The 15336-nt window shown below is 39.2% G+C and overlaps 1 protein-coding gene across 1 annotated transcript in view; it reads right to left on the bottom strand.

The window, feature by feature from the left end:
* The window catches only part of LOC134794718 (uncharacterized), a 97001-nt gene that overhangs the window by 696 nt on the left and 80969 nt on the right, over nt 1–15336 (bottom strand). Inside the window, exons 5-14 of the mRNA XM_063766504.1 lie at nt 7125–7295; nt 5303–5453; nt 4348–4570; nt 3413–3580; nt 2964–3080; nt 1825–1917; nt 1358–1469; nt 852–927; nt 672–719; nt 94–250 (exon numbers count right to left, since the gene is read on the bottom strand). Coding sequence (XP_063622574.1) covers nt 94–250; nt 672–719; nt 852–927; nt 1358–1469; nt 1825–1917; nt 2964–3080; nt 3413–3580; nt 4348–4570; nt 5303–5453; nt 7125–7295 — 1316 coding nt within the window. The remainder of the gene's footprint in view (nt 1–93; nt 251–671; nt 720–851; nt 928–1357; nt 1470–1824; nt 1918–2963; nt 3081–3412; nt 3581–4347; nt 4571–5302; nt 5454–7124; nt 7296–15336) is intronic.

The raw sequence follows: 15336 nt of genomic DNA, 5'->3' as shown, positions 1-15336 counted from the left end.
GTCGATAATTTTGAAGTCGGCAATGAGTCGGCAGTGGCTCAAAGGCATGATGACATTGTCGATGCAGTTCTTCCATAAGATATCAGTACTAACCTTCCTAGCGACAGAAGCCGGTCGATATCCGCTGGCCTTCTTAATTCTCCTGTGGACGTCAATGTCACGCGTAGCGCGTACGGTGGCGGCGACGCTGGTGGTGATGATGCGCTTGATGCTGAGGCTGGGGATGAGCCTACCGCTGAATCACGCTTGGCTGCAAACGAGAAAACATCTGTAACTTTCTATTTCTCTTTTTATCTTACGGAGAAAATTGATATCAAAATCATTGGATTGAAAGTAATGTGATTGAACGTATTTGGTAGCTAAGAACGTATAAATGACGCGTAACCAATCTAAGTAAATCTACTATTCACAAACCAAATTTACGTCGGGTCATCTTATCGTATACATTTTTCATTCACATGTAGGTAAGGTAAAAGAAGCAAAAGACTAAAGGCAGGTGAAAAAGCCAAGAGTACAAGAGAAGGGCTGACTGGACATCGCAAGGGATGACCTGCGTGCTAATGGTTTCACAAAAGAGGATACAGAAAACCGTGTGAAGTAGAGGAGGAAAAGGTGGAAAGCGTTCTGGGCTTCACAGCAGGAGCTGAGGATGTGACGGAATAGAGACTTACCTGAAGATTCAGAGCCGGAGGTGGAGCGGCGCCGCGGCGGGGCGGCGGGGCGCGCGGAGTGCGGCGCGCGCCCCCCCGCCCCCGCGCCTCCCCCGCCTCCCCCGCCTCCCCCGCCTCCCCCGCCTCCCCCGCCTCCCCCGCCTCCCCCGCCTCCCCCGCCTCCCCCGCCTCCCCCTCCCGAGGGCGAGGGGAACGCGGCCGGGATGTGCAGCGATGCAGTGATCACGTAGTTGTCGTCATCCGACCCGCCCAACGTCTGGAAACAAAACATGAAGTTTAGTTTTACGTCTCCGGTCTCCACTATACTTACCGCAAAACTAGGTGGCGAGTCAGGTCATAATGCCATCTCTTTCACTCTTGGTTGGTCTTAACGAGGGTAAAGGAGTTGGTTCAAGTTAAGTATATCCCCTTGGATACGAGGCTTGATTATTGTCAAACGACGACATTATTTTATTATTATTTTTATTTGAATTTTACCCCTGCCGAGCGGTATTCCTTTTCAGTAACTGGGGAAGTCATTGAAATCTGACTCTAAGCCAGAGTGTAGTATTAGAGGTGTAGTATCTGTACACCTCTAATACTACACTCTTCTGCGTTGCGACGGCCTTCAACGTCTCACAACTATTCTGCGTGAGACCTGCGTCTGTCAGTGTGTGACGTTGTTCTTAGCGCAACTGTAGCTGTACCTCGGTATAGTCACTGGCGGAGTCATTAGAATCCGGCGCGGATTCGCTCCGCGCGGTGGAAGGAGGACACACGACGCCGCTGCTGCCGCACTCTTCCGCACTGCTTCTGACCCTGGACAAATGGAAAAATTGTTAGCATTAATAATACAGTTAAATAAAAGACCTCCTTTAAGTGGATGTCTGTTGTAGACGTCATCTGAATTCTTCTTTAAATATTTATTTCTCTTCGACTGTCGAAATAGTGACGTGAATCTTTCTAAAGGGGCCCACTGATTAACAGTCCGCCGGACGGTATCGGCCTGTCAGTACAAAATTTTGACAGTTCCGAACAACTGACAGACCGATACCGTCCGGCGGACTGTTAATCAATGGGCCCCTTTCGGCGATAAGACATACATAAGAAATGTAGCAGATACGAGTATGGTACGTAGGTATATCTAAAAATTATTGACTTATTATTTTCCTACCTTGTCATAATAGTCATGGCGGACGAGATGGAGCCCGAAGAAGTGTCCGATGCAGTTTCACGCGTCCGTCGACTGCGCGAATACGTCTTCTCACTGTGGAATAAAATTACTTAAATTTCCTCTTGGAAATAGAATAGGTGCGCTTGAAAGTTATGTTTTGAGGACCACACCTGCTTAGCATCTGCTGGTGGCATTATGTGAACTGATATACTTTGTCAGGCCTCCGTCACACGCTCAAGGCCACGCGCTATATGCCTACCTACGCCGAGGCGTATCGTCGACGATACAACCGACAGAGGGCCGCCGAACGCCCGCCTCAGCGCTCGCACCGCATTGCACCGCGCGTTTCCCGCGCTTATGCTTCGAAATGCCGAAACCACGTAATTATTGTGCAGTAGATGGGTGAAAAAGTCAAAAAAACAAAGGAAAAATAATAAAGATTCATCTTTTTATGGTGTAATAAAGATTCATCTTTTTATGGTGGGCTAAAGGTCCCACCTGAAACGTTTAATAACTATATTGAAGGGTTAGAAAAAGTGTTTTTAAATAATTTTGACGACGTAATAATTAATCGGCCTGGTAGCACCGTATTACAACTTTTAAAAACCGTTGCTTTGCTCCTGAATATTTATTAAAATTATTTACGCGATTTAGGATATTTTCAACTATAAAATTTTAATAACAGAGTATTCCGAGAAGGGAAAAAATTATAAATCATTATATTAAAACTAAAACATATTTGATTCGCAACATTCGTTTTATTACAATAATCATCATAGGTAGGGTAGCTACAACCCTAGCGCATTCTTACGAGGACGCGTTGGCACGTGACTCGCACGGCGGGCAACACAGTCTCGACTCATTGTGCGCGTACTTATGGTACATTTCTTCTTGTCCTGAGCAGCAGGTATTATTATTAAGGTTTTGTAGGCTATTATAGCGTAGGTATTTTTGCTTTTGTTTGGGAATGAAGTATCTGTTACGTAGTAACTATTTATTAATCTGTGACTTTGTGCACAACCAACCATGGTGCCAGGTTTTTATTCATGTTTTTTTTCATAAATTAAAAAAAAAAATTGTTTTTTTTTTCTATTTGCAACCCTACTTAGTGGCAATGAATGTGTGAAAGAAGGCATTACCTGGGCGTTCCAATATTAGGTCCGCCGGTAGCAGCAGCGCCGTGCAAGAACTGTTCCCTCGACCACACGCGCCGCGCCGCGCTGTCCGCTAGCGACTCCTTGGCTTCCGCCGCGCATCTACAACACCAAAGTTCAACCGTCTTGAAAAGTAATTACCGGTATGGTTACGTTGGTGGTTGACGTGATTGGTTGGAATTATCAGCTCAGTCATCTCTCAGGGGTCAGGAGCCACAAAATCCAAAGGGTCATCCAAAGTAGATCTATTTAAAATACCTACTTACAGTACTTTTTAGATACATGGTTCTTTTGCTTTATGACTTAGGTTGGCTTTCAATATTCTTACCAAAAAATATGATTGTTTTACTGAACGTGTCCTGCAAGCACGTCAAATTTTGGGAATCTATTAATACCCCTTCAAGCCTCTCAAGGAACTCCCACTCAGTACTTACTCTGATCTCCGCAGCAGCAAAGAGTCCAAATGCGCTGGAGCCATATGCGCCAGATGGATGTAGGCTTCATGTAGCAACTCGGCTGGCAACGTCCACAACTCTCCTTGTCTCTCGATCAGTTGCCGGACCACGTTGATCACGTCTACCCGCTCTGATAGCTGTTCCGCACTGGAATTGATAGAAAAGTTATGATCACATATAAAGGAAAGGTCTGTACCTACAGGATTTATATCTTAGCTGATGGTGATGACATAACATTGCGTAAATTTTTAATCGGTTCAATGGAAAAATCAGACAAGATAGAGGTTTATTGAAGTTTTCTTGAAATTAAGCTGAAATTTTCAAGTCCATCGAGACCTCTCTGAACTTCTCTTCTTCTTCTTGGTCGCATCCATCATGACTGATGATCGTGGTTGGTGGGTTTTGTTCGGGCACGAACACACTCTCGCCATTGATTCCGGTCCATCGCTTTCCTCACCACGTCATAGAATTTCTGAGATGGTTCCTCGCCTTTGAGTTGGTCAGTCCATCGTGCTGGTGAACGGCCGCGTGACCTTTTGCCATCAGTATTACCAACAACGATTAACCTTTCCAAACTTTCGTCTCCCCTTCTCATTATATGGCCAAAGTAACTTAGGAAGCGTTGTTTACAGATTGTGGACAATCGCACTTTCACGTCGAGTTCCAACAGTATGGAGTGATTCGTGCGCTTAGCTGTCCATGGTATTCTCAGCATACGCAGCATGGTATTCTCTGAACTTATTTAGTTGTAAAAGCTTCGCTTATATAATACAGCCCTACTTGGAATAGATATGTATTTCTTTGTATATCCATCTTGTTTCCCGGCTTCGAGGAAATTTTTATGAGTTGAAATAATATGGGCTTTGGTATTGGAAATGGGAAAGAAAAGTTCCTTGTGCAAGTAGAAGACTTACCTAGCGGCCTCATTAGGCTTATTATTATGCAGTATATTGGGCGCGAAGATAGTGGCGAGATTCGCAGCATCCATCTTGTTGCCAGGCTGCCTGTCGTCCTCAGAGTGCGTAGCCAGTTGCGACAGGAAAGACAGTAATGCGTTGAGAGTGTCCCTATGCGCTGCGGGCAGCAGTTGGACTATTAGCTTGAGGGCTTCCCATTGGAGCCGACGGTTGCGAATTTCTGGAAATTTTAAGATTATGATTTGAATAATCATCGCAAAATAGGTACTATACTTGAATTTACCTTACCGGGCAAATGGCATTTCTGTTGAACGAATAGGGCTGAGTTTAGTACACAAGAAGTACTCTATCAAAAAGTATTTCAAAATGGTAGCAAATATTAAGAACGAAGGAGGTAAGATGTACGAAAATATTATGTCCCAGTCACCCGACGTTTAGGTATAGAATTTATTGTGGCTGTAAATGTTCATGGAGCGGACCAACAAAGTTCATCATAGCAGAAAGAGTAAAGAACTTTATCGCAGCTGTCAAATCACCAATGGACAATTTGTTGCTGAGAATTTACTACTTACCTACTATTGAACATCATACGCTCATTGTGTTAAAATCTTCATAGAATTTAAGAGTTACTGAGCAGGAAAAAGGTTATCTTTAATTTCGGGGCTCTTGCGGATACATTTCGTCCCATTGGGATCTTTTGTGCAGTATTGGTTAGTTGCCCACTCAAGGGCAACATTTTGCCTACTCAAGAACTTTCCATGATCTCCACGTTCCGGATGATTGAGCTCAAGGGCAGCGCTTTGAATACCTTCGCCTCCAGATAGGCTGCTCCAAAGTTCACGTTTAGTTTGCTCCAGCTAGAGTCAACTATTTGCATAAAAAGCTTTGAGTGCTTAAAACCCGTCAAACCATTGTTGGTGTTTGAGCTTAGCATGACCAAAAACATACTTACTTTGAGTACACAAGAAGGCAGAGTACAAATCCCTGCATAGCAGTGGATCTGGTAGATCCCGGAGAAACTCCTTTAGTAAAGTGGCGACGTCGTGCGGACACACCGCCGCGTCTAACGCTGCTTCTTGCCCTCTCTCCCACTCTTCACGGAGCTGGAAGAAGATCAACAAACGCTTGAACACTGGAACTTGTATTGGTAAAATCACTTGGAACACATAACGTCTGTCAATTTACATAATACTTCTGCCGGTGACTTCGCGTACGTGGGATGATGATGATAGACAAAAGATTCTTTCTCGGGCCTCAAAGTTCCTTTTCTCGATTATAATATTATACAAGCATAGAACAGAAAAAAGTGTACAATACTGGTACCTACATTTAGGTACATTCCTGGTATTAAATGGGAACTGCTAGAATTTTGGCGAGGTTAGGAAACCCTATATATCATATGGTCATAATACTCTTGACGATCGGTTTCTTTGATAATTTTAATTGTGTTGAAAAGTCGAAATATTCCACCAACATTGCGTTGTTTATTGTCTAAAACAATTACACGAATCAAATCGTAAAAACTTTACTGCATAGGTATCTTTTGCTGGAATCCAACCAGCATAAAAAAGTTGCTGGCGAAATTTTGTAAACATACTTTCATTGCCATGAAGCATCAGAATGAAATTGAAGATAATATAATCCAATCTTGGCGATCTGAGTGGCTAGGGGACCGATTTGGTTATAAAAAATTTGATATTGTTTTCCTCATATTTTGACACGACCTTGTATCTTATTTATCAGGCAGCTCGAGCGCATAAATAGGCCGCCTTTCCACTGAGGTGGAGATAAGTAGCGATGAGGAAACGTGCAAGAATTAACCAATAGCATTGGCTGCATGTAATCAATATGATATGGAAATATTGGTTGATTCCCTCACATCTCCCCTCATCTCTGCCTCAGTGAAAAGCCAACCTAAACACGGGTGAAATGCGCTTCAAAGTAGCATCAAAACCTTATCAAATTATTAAGACAGTATCGGCCACTGGCTATTCGCAGCGCGTTGCCAGGTCAGAAGCGTCCGAATCTATATCGATCGATACGGGGCCCATTCGATACTTCGGTCGGGAATAAAATCGACGGATTTAGACGTTTCTCATACTCGTACACTCTGGATGACCTAATTTTGGAGTTAGGGTAAGTTTAAAACGGAATCTTAAGAACAGTTTATGGGATTTGCTTTGGAAATATTCAATCGATTGGTAAAAAAGTTTTAGACCTGCTTGTTTTTCATAAATTCCAGAATCAGCCATCGGCACTTACAAAACATTCAAAAGCCTTTGACGACCGGCCTGGCCTAGTAGGTAGTGACTCTGCCTGTGAAGCCGATGGTCCTGGGTTCGAATCCCAGTAAGGGCACTTATTTGTGTGATGACACAGATATTTGTTCCTGAGTCATGGTTGTTTTCTATGTATTTAAGTATTTATATATATTATATATATCGTTGTCTGAGTACCCACAACACAAGCCTTCTTGAGCTTACTGTGGGACTTAGTCAATCTGTGTAAGAATGTCCTATAATATTTATTTATTTATTATTTATTTATTTATTTAAAAGCAAACTCAAAGGCATATCGAATATTTTTCCGATTACAGATTTATCTCGACAGTTCGCGTTCAAAAGCATCTGCAACAGTTCAATTGTTCTATGTGTACATAATGTACATAATATCCCTTATTGTTAAGCTACTAGAGAATGGTAGATACGTTTAACGCCTAATAGCCTGATCTGGTCCCCTAATTTTGATGTAGATACATAAATATTTGGCCTTACCTGTCTAACCCTCTTCTTGGAGGCCGACACTCGGAAGAGGCCAATGGTCCTGAGACCGTGCCGCCGCAGATGCGCCAGGCAGGCCGACACGAGGCCGGGGATCTTCGGCCCCCCGCATCCCGCCTCCTCAAGGCCTGCCCAACCCCATTCGCCGGAGTCGCAGGATTCACTCTGGAATTTAAAAAAATCTGGTAAGTTTTTTGAAAACAAGAGTCGAAAAATTATTGAGTTAGACTGAATGTATTATTTACTTGTAATGTAATGCTTTCTCACTTGTGTTAAGTTTAATAGCTGTTCCTAGTCACATAAAGATTGGAAAAATGATGATGTCTGGAAACTCATTTTGCTTAGTAACTCTAGTTATAAAATTTGAACTTATTTTTGTTAAATCCTTTTTCTAGACAATCATATATTTACTCTAATATAATATACAGATTATATTTAGTGTTTTATTTAAGTAATGCATATGATAAATTTTATTGTTCATCGTCTGATGATATGATGATGACAAGCCCAAAAGTCTTGTTCCACATTTTTAAGTCTGCTCCTTGAAATCCTAGTTTTGACCGTCAGATGCTATATCTTAGACGAATAGGGTATCTATGTTAACTGGTCGAGACGAGATATACTTATTAACTAATAAATTCTCTCATAAAGAAAATGAGCTATAATTGTATGATTCAGACGGACGAACAATTCCCCGTCCCAGACTAGCGAAAAATTCAAAATCCGCGAAGATATTAATAAACCAGCAGATGTCAGAGATGAACACTTCAGTTGATTTGTAGGTAAACAACTGAAAAAATCATTATGGCCTATAAATCTTTTTGGCTGGATATATTTTTGAGATATGATCCATAAAATCGACTCATGATTCAAGGTTAGCTTCTCCGGATCTCACAAAAGAAGTCAAGTGTCTGCTGCTAAGCTGGATAGCCAATTTTGAACATGAAAAATATATTGATGGATATTTTTTGAAAAAACATTTCAGTGAGTTTTGTAATCACTAATTGTGTCGTTTAACTTCAAACTCGGGTAAATCCATTCGACCCTCTCAGCAAATATCTACCCTATTACCTTTTCTTAATACCAAATTCGCATAATCTGACAGATGGATTTACCAGAGTTTACTAGTAGGTAGATAATCGATTAATCGATCGATTTTAATTTAAGGCACTATTGTATTAGGGTTACCTGTAAGGATAGTTGCTATATTAAATAATAAATAAAATAAAGAGTATAAGTAGTTATAAAGAGCCTAACTTATGAAGAAAAATAAATAAAGAAAAAATAATAAAATAAAATAACGAAATCATACAAGTCAACTATGCCCTTTTCTAGTGATGAAATAATTTGCAAGTATCTACTTGTAATCAGAAATAAACAATAAATAAGAAATAAATACTTTATTTTACAAATAAAGTTAATAGCTAAGATACAATAATTAAACTACCGTTAGAAAAAAATCAGTTGCCATTTTTTTCGATTTGGCCCTTGGTGTAGTACCCAAACGCACACAACAAAACTCTTGGACCATCCTCCATAGACACGAAACACAAAGTTCACGGACGAACTCAGGAATGGGCGTTTCAAACATCTTACAGTTATTTTCGTCCGAATAGATATCGGGATAGGCGTAACGTGTGAGACGCGTCATACGATAATTTTATCGTGGCCTTAATGAAAGCGATAGAAGGCCGGGCAGGTAACCGGACACGCGTGACGTCAGTGCGACGTCATGGGATAGGTGTTCGGGACCCTTGGCATTTGAGACGTCACATCTTGTTTGTTTATGATAACTTGATAAGCATAATGACTGAATTTTAGTCGTCTTTTTAACTTTTTTTTTGAGAACGATTCTTCTGCTGTATTTCAGAACTGAGATTTGAACCCACGGTTATTGACCAACAGGCACATATGAAAGGTTAATTGTAAGGTATTATTGTTTATTACTATTTATTTGAAAGTTATGGGGCTATACACAAGATAGATACGATTCTACATGGATGGATTCTGCGTGGTGGGTGGTGGTACTTTGAAGAGTTCTTGCCGAGAGAAGCATACAGAACCCGTTAGGAGCGTGATACTCCAACTCATCCAACTGTCTATATCAGAAACAATGCATGGTACGGTTCTTGCTGAGTGGATTGATTTGTAAGAATTGATTTTGTTGAAGATATTGGCAATAAACAGGCCAATGGAATGATTTCTTTCAGGATTTCTTACATTTTTTTTTGGTACAAAGACATTGTCATGTAGCCCAAACGGATTCAAAACCTGAGGACATTCTGGTTAATTTCTCAAGGACTGTTGAATCTAGTCGAATACCAGTCGAGACAATCAACGTCTAAAGCAGGCCGTTCACAAAACACACCTTGATTCGTATTATACCCATCCCCTTCCAACCCATGTGATATAGCACGCCCAAGAGCATAGCGAAGCATTGACGTCGACTGTTACCTCGAACACTATCGCCTCTATGTCATAATCGCATTGGGTTTATCGTCTGTTTTTTGGGAGCACGTGAATTTGATCACGTATGCTTCTGTAAACATTTTGATTCTGGACCACCTGCGAGACTGGCATGTTTTATGGAATGTTCGCGAATTCTGATTGTAGCAGAGGCGTATTTTTAGGCCCCTGTGTGAAAAGTGCTCCATGGGAGTCCCTAACGAAAACGTGAATTCTATTTCGCGCTGATGCGGAGATGGACACAGCTCCATGTATCGCGCTCCACGTAGGTAGGTTATAAGTTTTATTTGTTAAATTTTATTTATGTTGTTTTGCACTAACACTAAATTTAAGTAGTATAAACTTGTTACTAACATAATATGGGACTAGTCCTGAAATAAATATTATTCATTCATTCATTCATTCATTCATTCATTCATTAGACCTTGAAGGGAGCTTCATGTCAATAGAACTCATAGTCATGCGAATAGATACTGTTCATCTTCTTAGTTTAGTACCATGTATAAAAGACAGATCGTAGCATGATTAAGATTACCTGTGCTGATGATCCAAATGACGACATTGACTCATTTGCCTTAGCAAATCAGTATATATTATGACGACAGTTCTTAAACTATCGTTTGTTATATTCCGGGTAATCCCAGTACGTATTATAAAAACGGCCAAGTGCGAGTCGTAGTGCTATAGCGCTGATTTTGGTTTTTAAATTACATTTTAATATTACAGTAGGTATAAATGCCGAATACCTACACTAGCACAAATGAGCCAGGTCATTGACTCCCTTTAAATCACACAAACCGCATGACATAACCAGGTTCGACCAGACGAGTTGGTAGACGCGACGCAGTATCGATGGACATGACAGCTTCCAGGTCTAGACTGCGTATTGATAGTGTAATGACTCCGCGGCTGATTCTGATTAACAAATTTTATATAGTTGTTTACTGTAAGTACTTCGTAAACGCAAGAATCTTGTTATTAATATATCATGTGTATTGTGTGTGTATTGATAGTTTAATGACTCCGGGGCTGTTCTCACTAACAGTTTTATACAGTTTTTTTGTAAGAATACTATACTTTGTAAACGCAAGAATCTAATTTGATAGGACGAGAGGTTTTAATATATTATGAATACCTTTTGTTCCCATGCTGATGTTGACGTAATAATTTCGGCTTCTCATTTGAGTACAGCAAATTTCATTCGGTGATTTTCTCCGGTAAATATAATTATTTTCACATATTCATCGTCATAGTTTCCTTTACGCCCAAAAACTTTTGATACGTTAGATATTTCGTCAACACCAATCGCTAACGTTGATTGGTACTCACGGTCAAGGTATCAAAACAAGGTAATCGTGTCAAATTGGTAAGCCCGAATCGGCCCCCGGCTGTAGATTCGCACGTTTAATGTTCTGGGATGATTGAAGCTTAGTTGATTGCTTTTGAAATGTATTCAGCGAGTTTCATTGGCAAGGTGGCGTGGAATCCTAAATGCAGATGAATAGTTTCGTTCATCACTCCAATCTTTGGGTATAACAAGGCACGTCTAGAATTTAGAGATTGATCTAAAAATATCAAAGTATCGGAAAGAGTTTATGCTTAGTAAGTAAGTAAGGAAGTACTCATTTATTGTCAGATTGTGCATGTCGGTGTGTTTTTAGGGAACAAATCAAATTATGTTATTAACTAGCTTAGAATCATCAATCATAATCATAATCATAATCATTTATTAATGCATCTAAATAATCTTAATCTGTTACACACAGGGTGGCTCAAAAATTAGGGTGACAAATTGTTTTTAGGAATGGTTTTAGGTACACATCTTTTACAAAAAGACATAAATTAAAACTACAATAATTTTACTGAGACAAAAGGTGTTTATTATCTTTCTAATTATTCTCCTTTGGCTTGATACATAAATACAAACCTTTGTTAAAATCACAGTACGTATGCATTAAAAAAAATTGTTAACATAGTTTTGGGCCACCTTGTAATGAGTAAGCGTACCGAAATGTCTGCGTTAAGTAGAACTAAATCGTAAGTATCCGCTTTGCGCTCTAGGCCAGAAATGCCGCAGTTACCGCTTAGGTCTCAATTACAGCCGCTTAGTGCCGGCCAATAAATTATAATGGTGCAGTAAAATATACGAGCCAACAAAGCAATGGATACACCGATCGATGGAGATGTGTGTTTTTTTATCTTCCCGTTTAGAATAGAATACAATATAATATATTTAGAACGTTTTAACAACAAAAATTTAACTAACACGTGTCAATCAAAAATAATTCATAAACCCTTATTGATAAAGTAGGTACCTAAATAGTTTAGTTTTATGCGTGATATTTGTAATTGTAATCTGAAATATTAATTCTTAACCCTACTGTTTTTTGCAATGTAGTTGTATTATATTATTAACTGAATACCTAGGTATTGAAAGTAAAACATTATTTATTGGTGGATAAATAGACACAAAATGCAAAAGCACTTGTTAAATCTTAATGCATAAAAATAAATCATAATATCTGAAAATCAAGAATTGTTTTCCGTAAACTGTAAGATACAACATTTAGCTGTATAATATACGGTTGCTATGCCCTAAAATGGGTTCAGGCGGAGTATGTCACTTTCTTAGGACGTCACATTCTGCGGACGTCACATTCTGAGTTCGTCACTTTCTGAGTACGTCACTTTATGAGAACGCCATTTTCTGAGGACGTCACTTTCTGAGTTCGTCACTTTCTGAGTATGTCACTTTCTGAGAACGCCACTTTCTGTTTGGTCTAGAAATGTAAGATAACACCTTGTAACTAACAACATGATGCAATAAATACTTATACTGAATAATTATTTAGCCCTCATTGACTAGACTATGGCCTTTCGGCATCCGGACATTTTCCACAAATTGTCACATAGAAATAGCGACCTGCATTTTCACGCGAATACCAGTCATATTCTTGTACTTACTGGAACATTCTTTGCATGCGTAGGTGGGTAATAAATGTACTAGACATTAGGTACTTTAGTAAATCATTAATACTTGAACATCTGTTCGCTGGCAAGACGCATTTGTCCCCTTCATGCTTGGTTGAATGGAATCTCGGATTATGTTAAATTCCTTTTATTTCTTGCTTTTTAATTAATCTTCCAATTATATACGACTTCAACTTTTGAAAACCCTATACATCTAATAATATTTTATTTTATTTTAGTTCTGACATTTAGAGACTTTTACATATCTGATTTATTTGGATTTTTTAGTATATGCCTGTTTGTTCGTTATTTTTTAGGGTTCTCAAAGGGAAAAACGGAACCCTTATAGGATCACTCGTGCGTCTGTCTGTCTGTCCGTCTGTCACAGTCAATTTTCTCGGAAACTACTGGACCAATCAAGTTGAAATTTGGTACGCATATGTAAATTAATAGTGACCCAAAGATGGACATGTTTTTTGTATAATTTTAAAATACATAGGTTCGAAGTTATTTAAGATGAAAATAGCCAAAAAATGACCCCTGTATCTCCGAAACTACTGGGTCAAAAATTTTGAAAAATATACACAAAATAGTTCTTTACCTATAGATGACAGGAAAACCTATTAGAAATGTGCAGTCAGGCGTGAATCGGACTTATGTACGGAACCCTAGAAACGCGAGTCCGACTCGCACTTGGCCGGTTCTTTAATTATAGTATTTTCGTGAAATTCTACATTTAGAGACTGTGTGAAAGCACATCATAACTTCATAGAAGTCATAACTAAAGTCATAATTTCATAGAAGTTTGACGTTTAAAATAACACTTGCACTACGCGTGCTGCAAATCGTTGCAGACTTATCTTGGTCTAACTCTAGCAGAAAACCATTTCAAAAATGGATTAACCCCTCGTATTTATTTATTTAGACTTTGTTACACAAAAGAAAACTTATCGTACCAAAGGCGCCTATCAAATATGATAATTGAAAACAGACCTTGATATTTAAAACAATAGATTTAAATTCCCACGCACGGATCCGTGTCCAAGTATGCGAGGGGTTAAAATGTTAACCATCATATCAGTACAAGGAGGCTACCGCGAAAACCGAAATTCGCAAATTGCGGGGATCTTTCTCTTTTACTCCAATGAAGGCTTAATTAGAGTGACAGAGAAAGATGCACGCAATTTGCGAACTTCGCTTTTCACGGTTATAGCCGGTATCAATAAACTATAATAGCCAGCTGTAGCGATGCTACATAATTTCCTATAGCAAACATATACTTTCTCATACAACATAACCTGTACAACATTAGTGTCGCATTTTCGACAGAATAACATACACCAGAGTATGACACTTATGTAAAACTGTAACGTACCTTCCTAGCTGCAGGTTGATTAGCATATCCAGCCGCATGGCTAGCTTGTTAGGAAGAATCAAGCCCAAACAACCATGCCACTTTGGCGAAACTTGTCATCCAAACTGCATGAAAAGTGCTGCACAGAACTAGACTTTATGCACACGAAAATGATCCTCGTGGTTCACTCTAACTGCTCAAATAGGTCACATCCTGATTTAATTAGTATTTTAGAATCATTTATGAAACTATTTAGAAACATAAAAAAGACTTTCGTTGGGTAGTTGTCAGTGTCAAAGCGCAATGACAGCCATAAAATAACGCGTTTAGTTACGGCATAAGCAGGGGATATTCCAAAGGAAATAAGGTAGAAACGTACAATAAAAATGTAATTATTGGTAATTATGAGTAAACACTTAAAATACTACAACTAGAGTCTGGCTAGCCAAAAATTGTTGACAGATATTTCGTTGTTGTATCACCAATTGTCTAAGATTTGAAAAAAAAGCTAAAAGTCAGTTGACAATTTATGTCATTCATTCAAATTGTTTGCGGTTTATAAGGGGTTTATTTTAAGTAATATTAATAATGTCTATACTGAGTGAGGTTCGCAAACTATTATTTAAGTTCGTAAATAATTACGACAATGTGCGAAGTCGACGTGTAGCGTTATATAACGAAAAACTGCAATGTTTACAACTTCTAAGCAAATGTAAACAAATTAGAAGGTTGGTGCTCTATAAATATTTTGATACTTAGCATTTAACATATTTGGCATAGTACTTGTGTATTTTTTTGGTGATGCATTAATATTACGGTATGATCGAGCTAGGTCTTATTTACACTACATTTCATTTTTCGCCTTGTTACAATGGTATATGGTGAGAAAGTGTTAACATATGTGTTTATCGTTGACTGTACTTCACATAGTGGTAGAAATTATGTGAGCCGGCTTTGAGTGCACGTCAACGTATATTTAACTTATATCCTTAGGTACCTTACGTGTGCACAGAAACCAAAAATATTTTCTAGTATCAAAACTATAATTCCTACTACACAAAGTGTGACCAGCCAAAGATTTTTTGAATTTCCCGCCAAACATTTGGGTAAAATTTCAGTAGCCAGACTCTATTAATGAACATTTATATGTTTTGAGAATTATTTGATTTGGAAAAGGTTTAAGTTGGCTTGACGTTTAATGTGTTGATGTGAATCGAAACGCGACGTGACCGGTAGGTGAAGATTTGGAACTGTCACTGACACTTGGAATGGGAATACGCTAGCATGTGGATGGCTCCTGGTTAAAGATTAAAAGGAATTGCCTCGTCTCCTTCCGCCGCCTGGTCCGGCTGGTGGGTGACCGATCTGTAATGTGCGTATATCGCTGTGCGTGAATTGTGCGCGTAATTTACCCAG

Source organism: Cydia splendana, chromosome 11 (genome assembly GCF_910591565.1).
Source record: "Cydia splendana chromosome 11, ilCydSple1.2, whole genome shotgun sequence".
Lineage (NCBI taxonomy): Eukaryota > Metazoa > Arthropoda > Insecta > Lepidoptera > Tortricidae > Cydia > Cydia splendana.
This window is presented reverse-complemented; position numbering and strand designations above follow the sequence as displayed.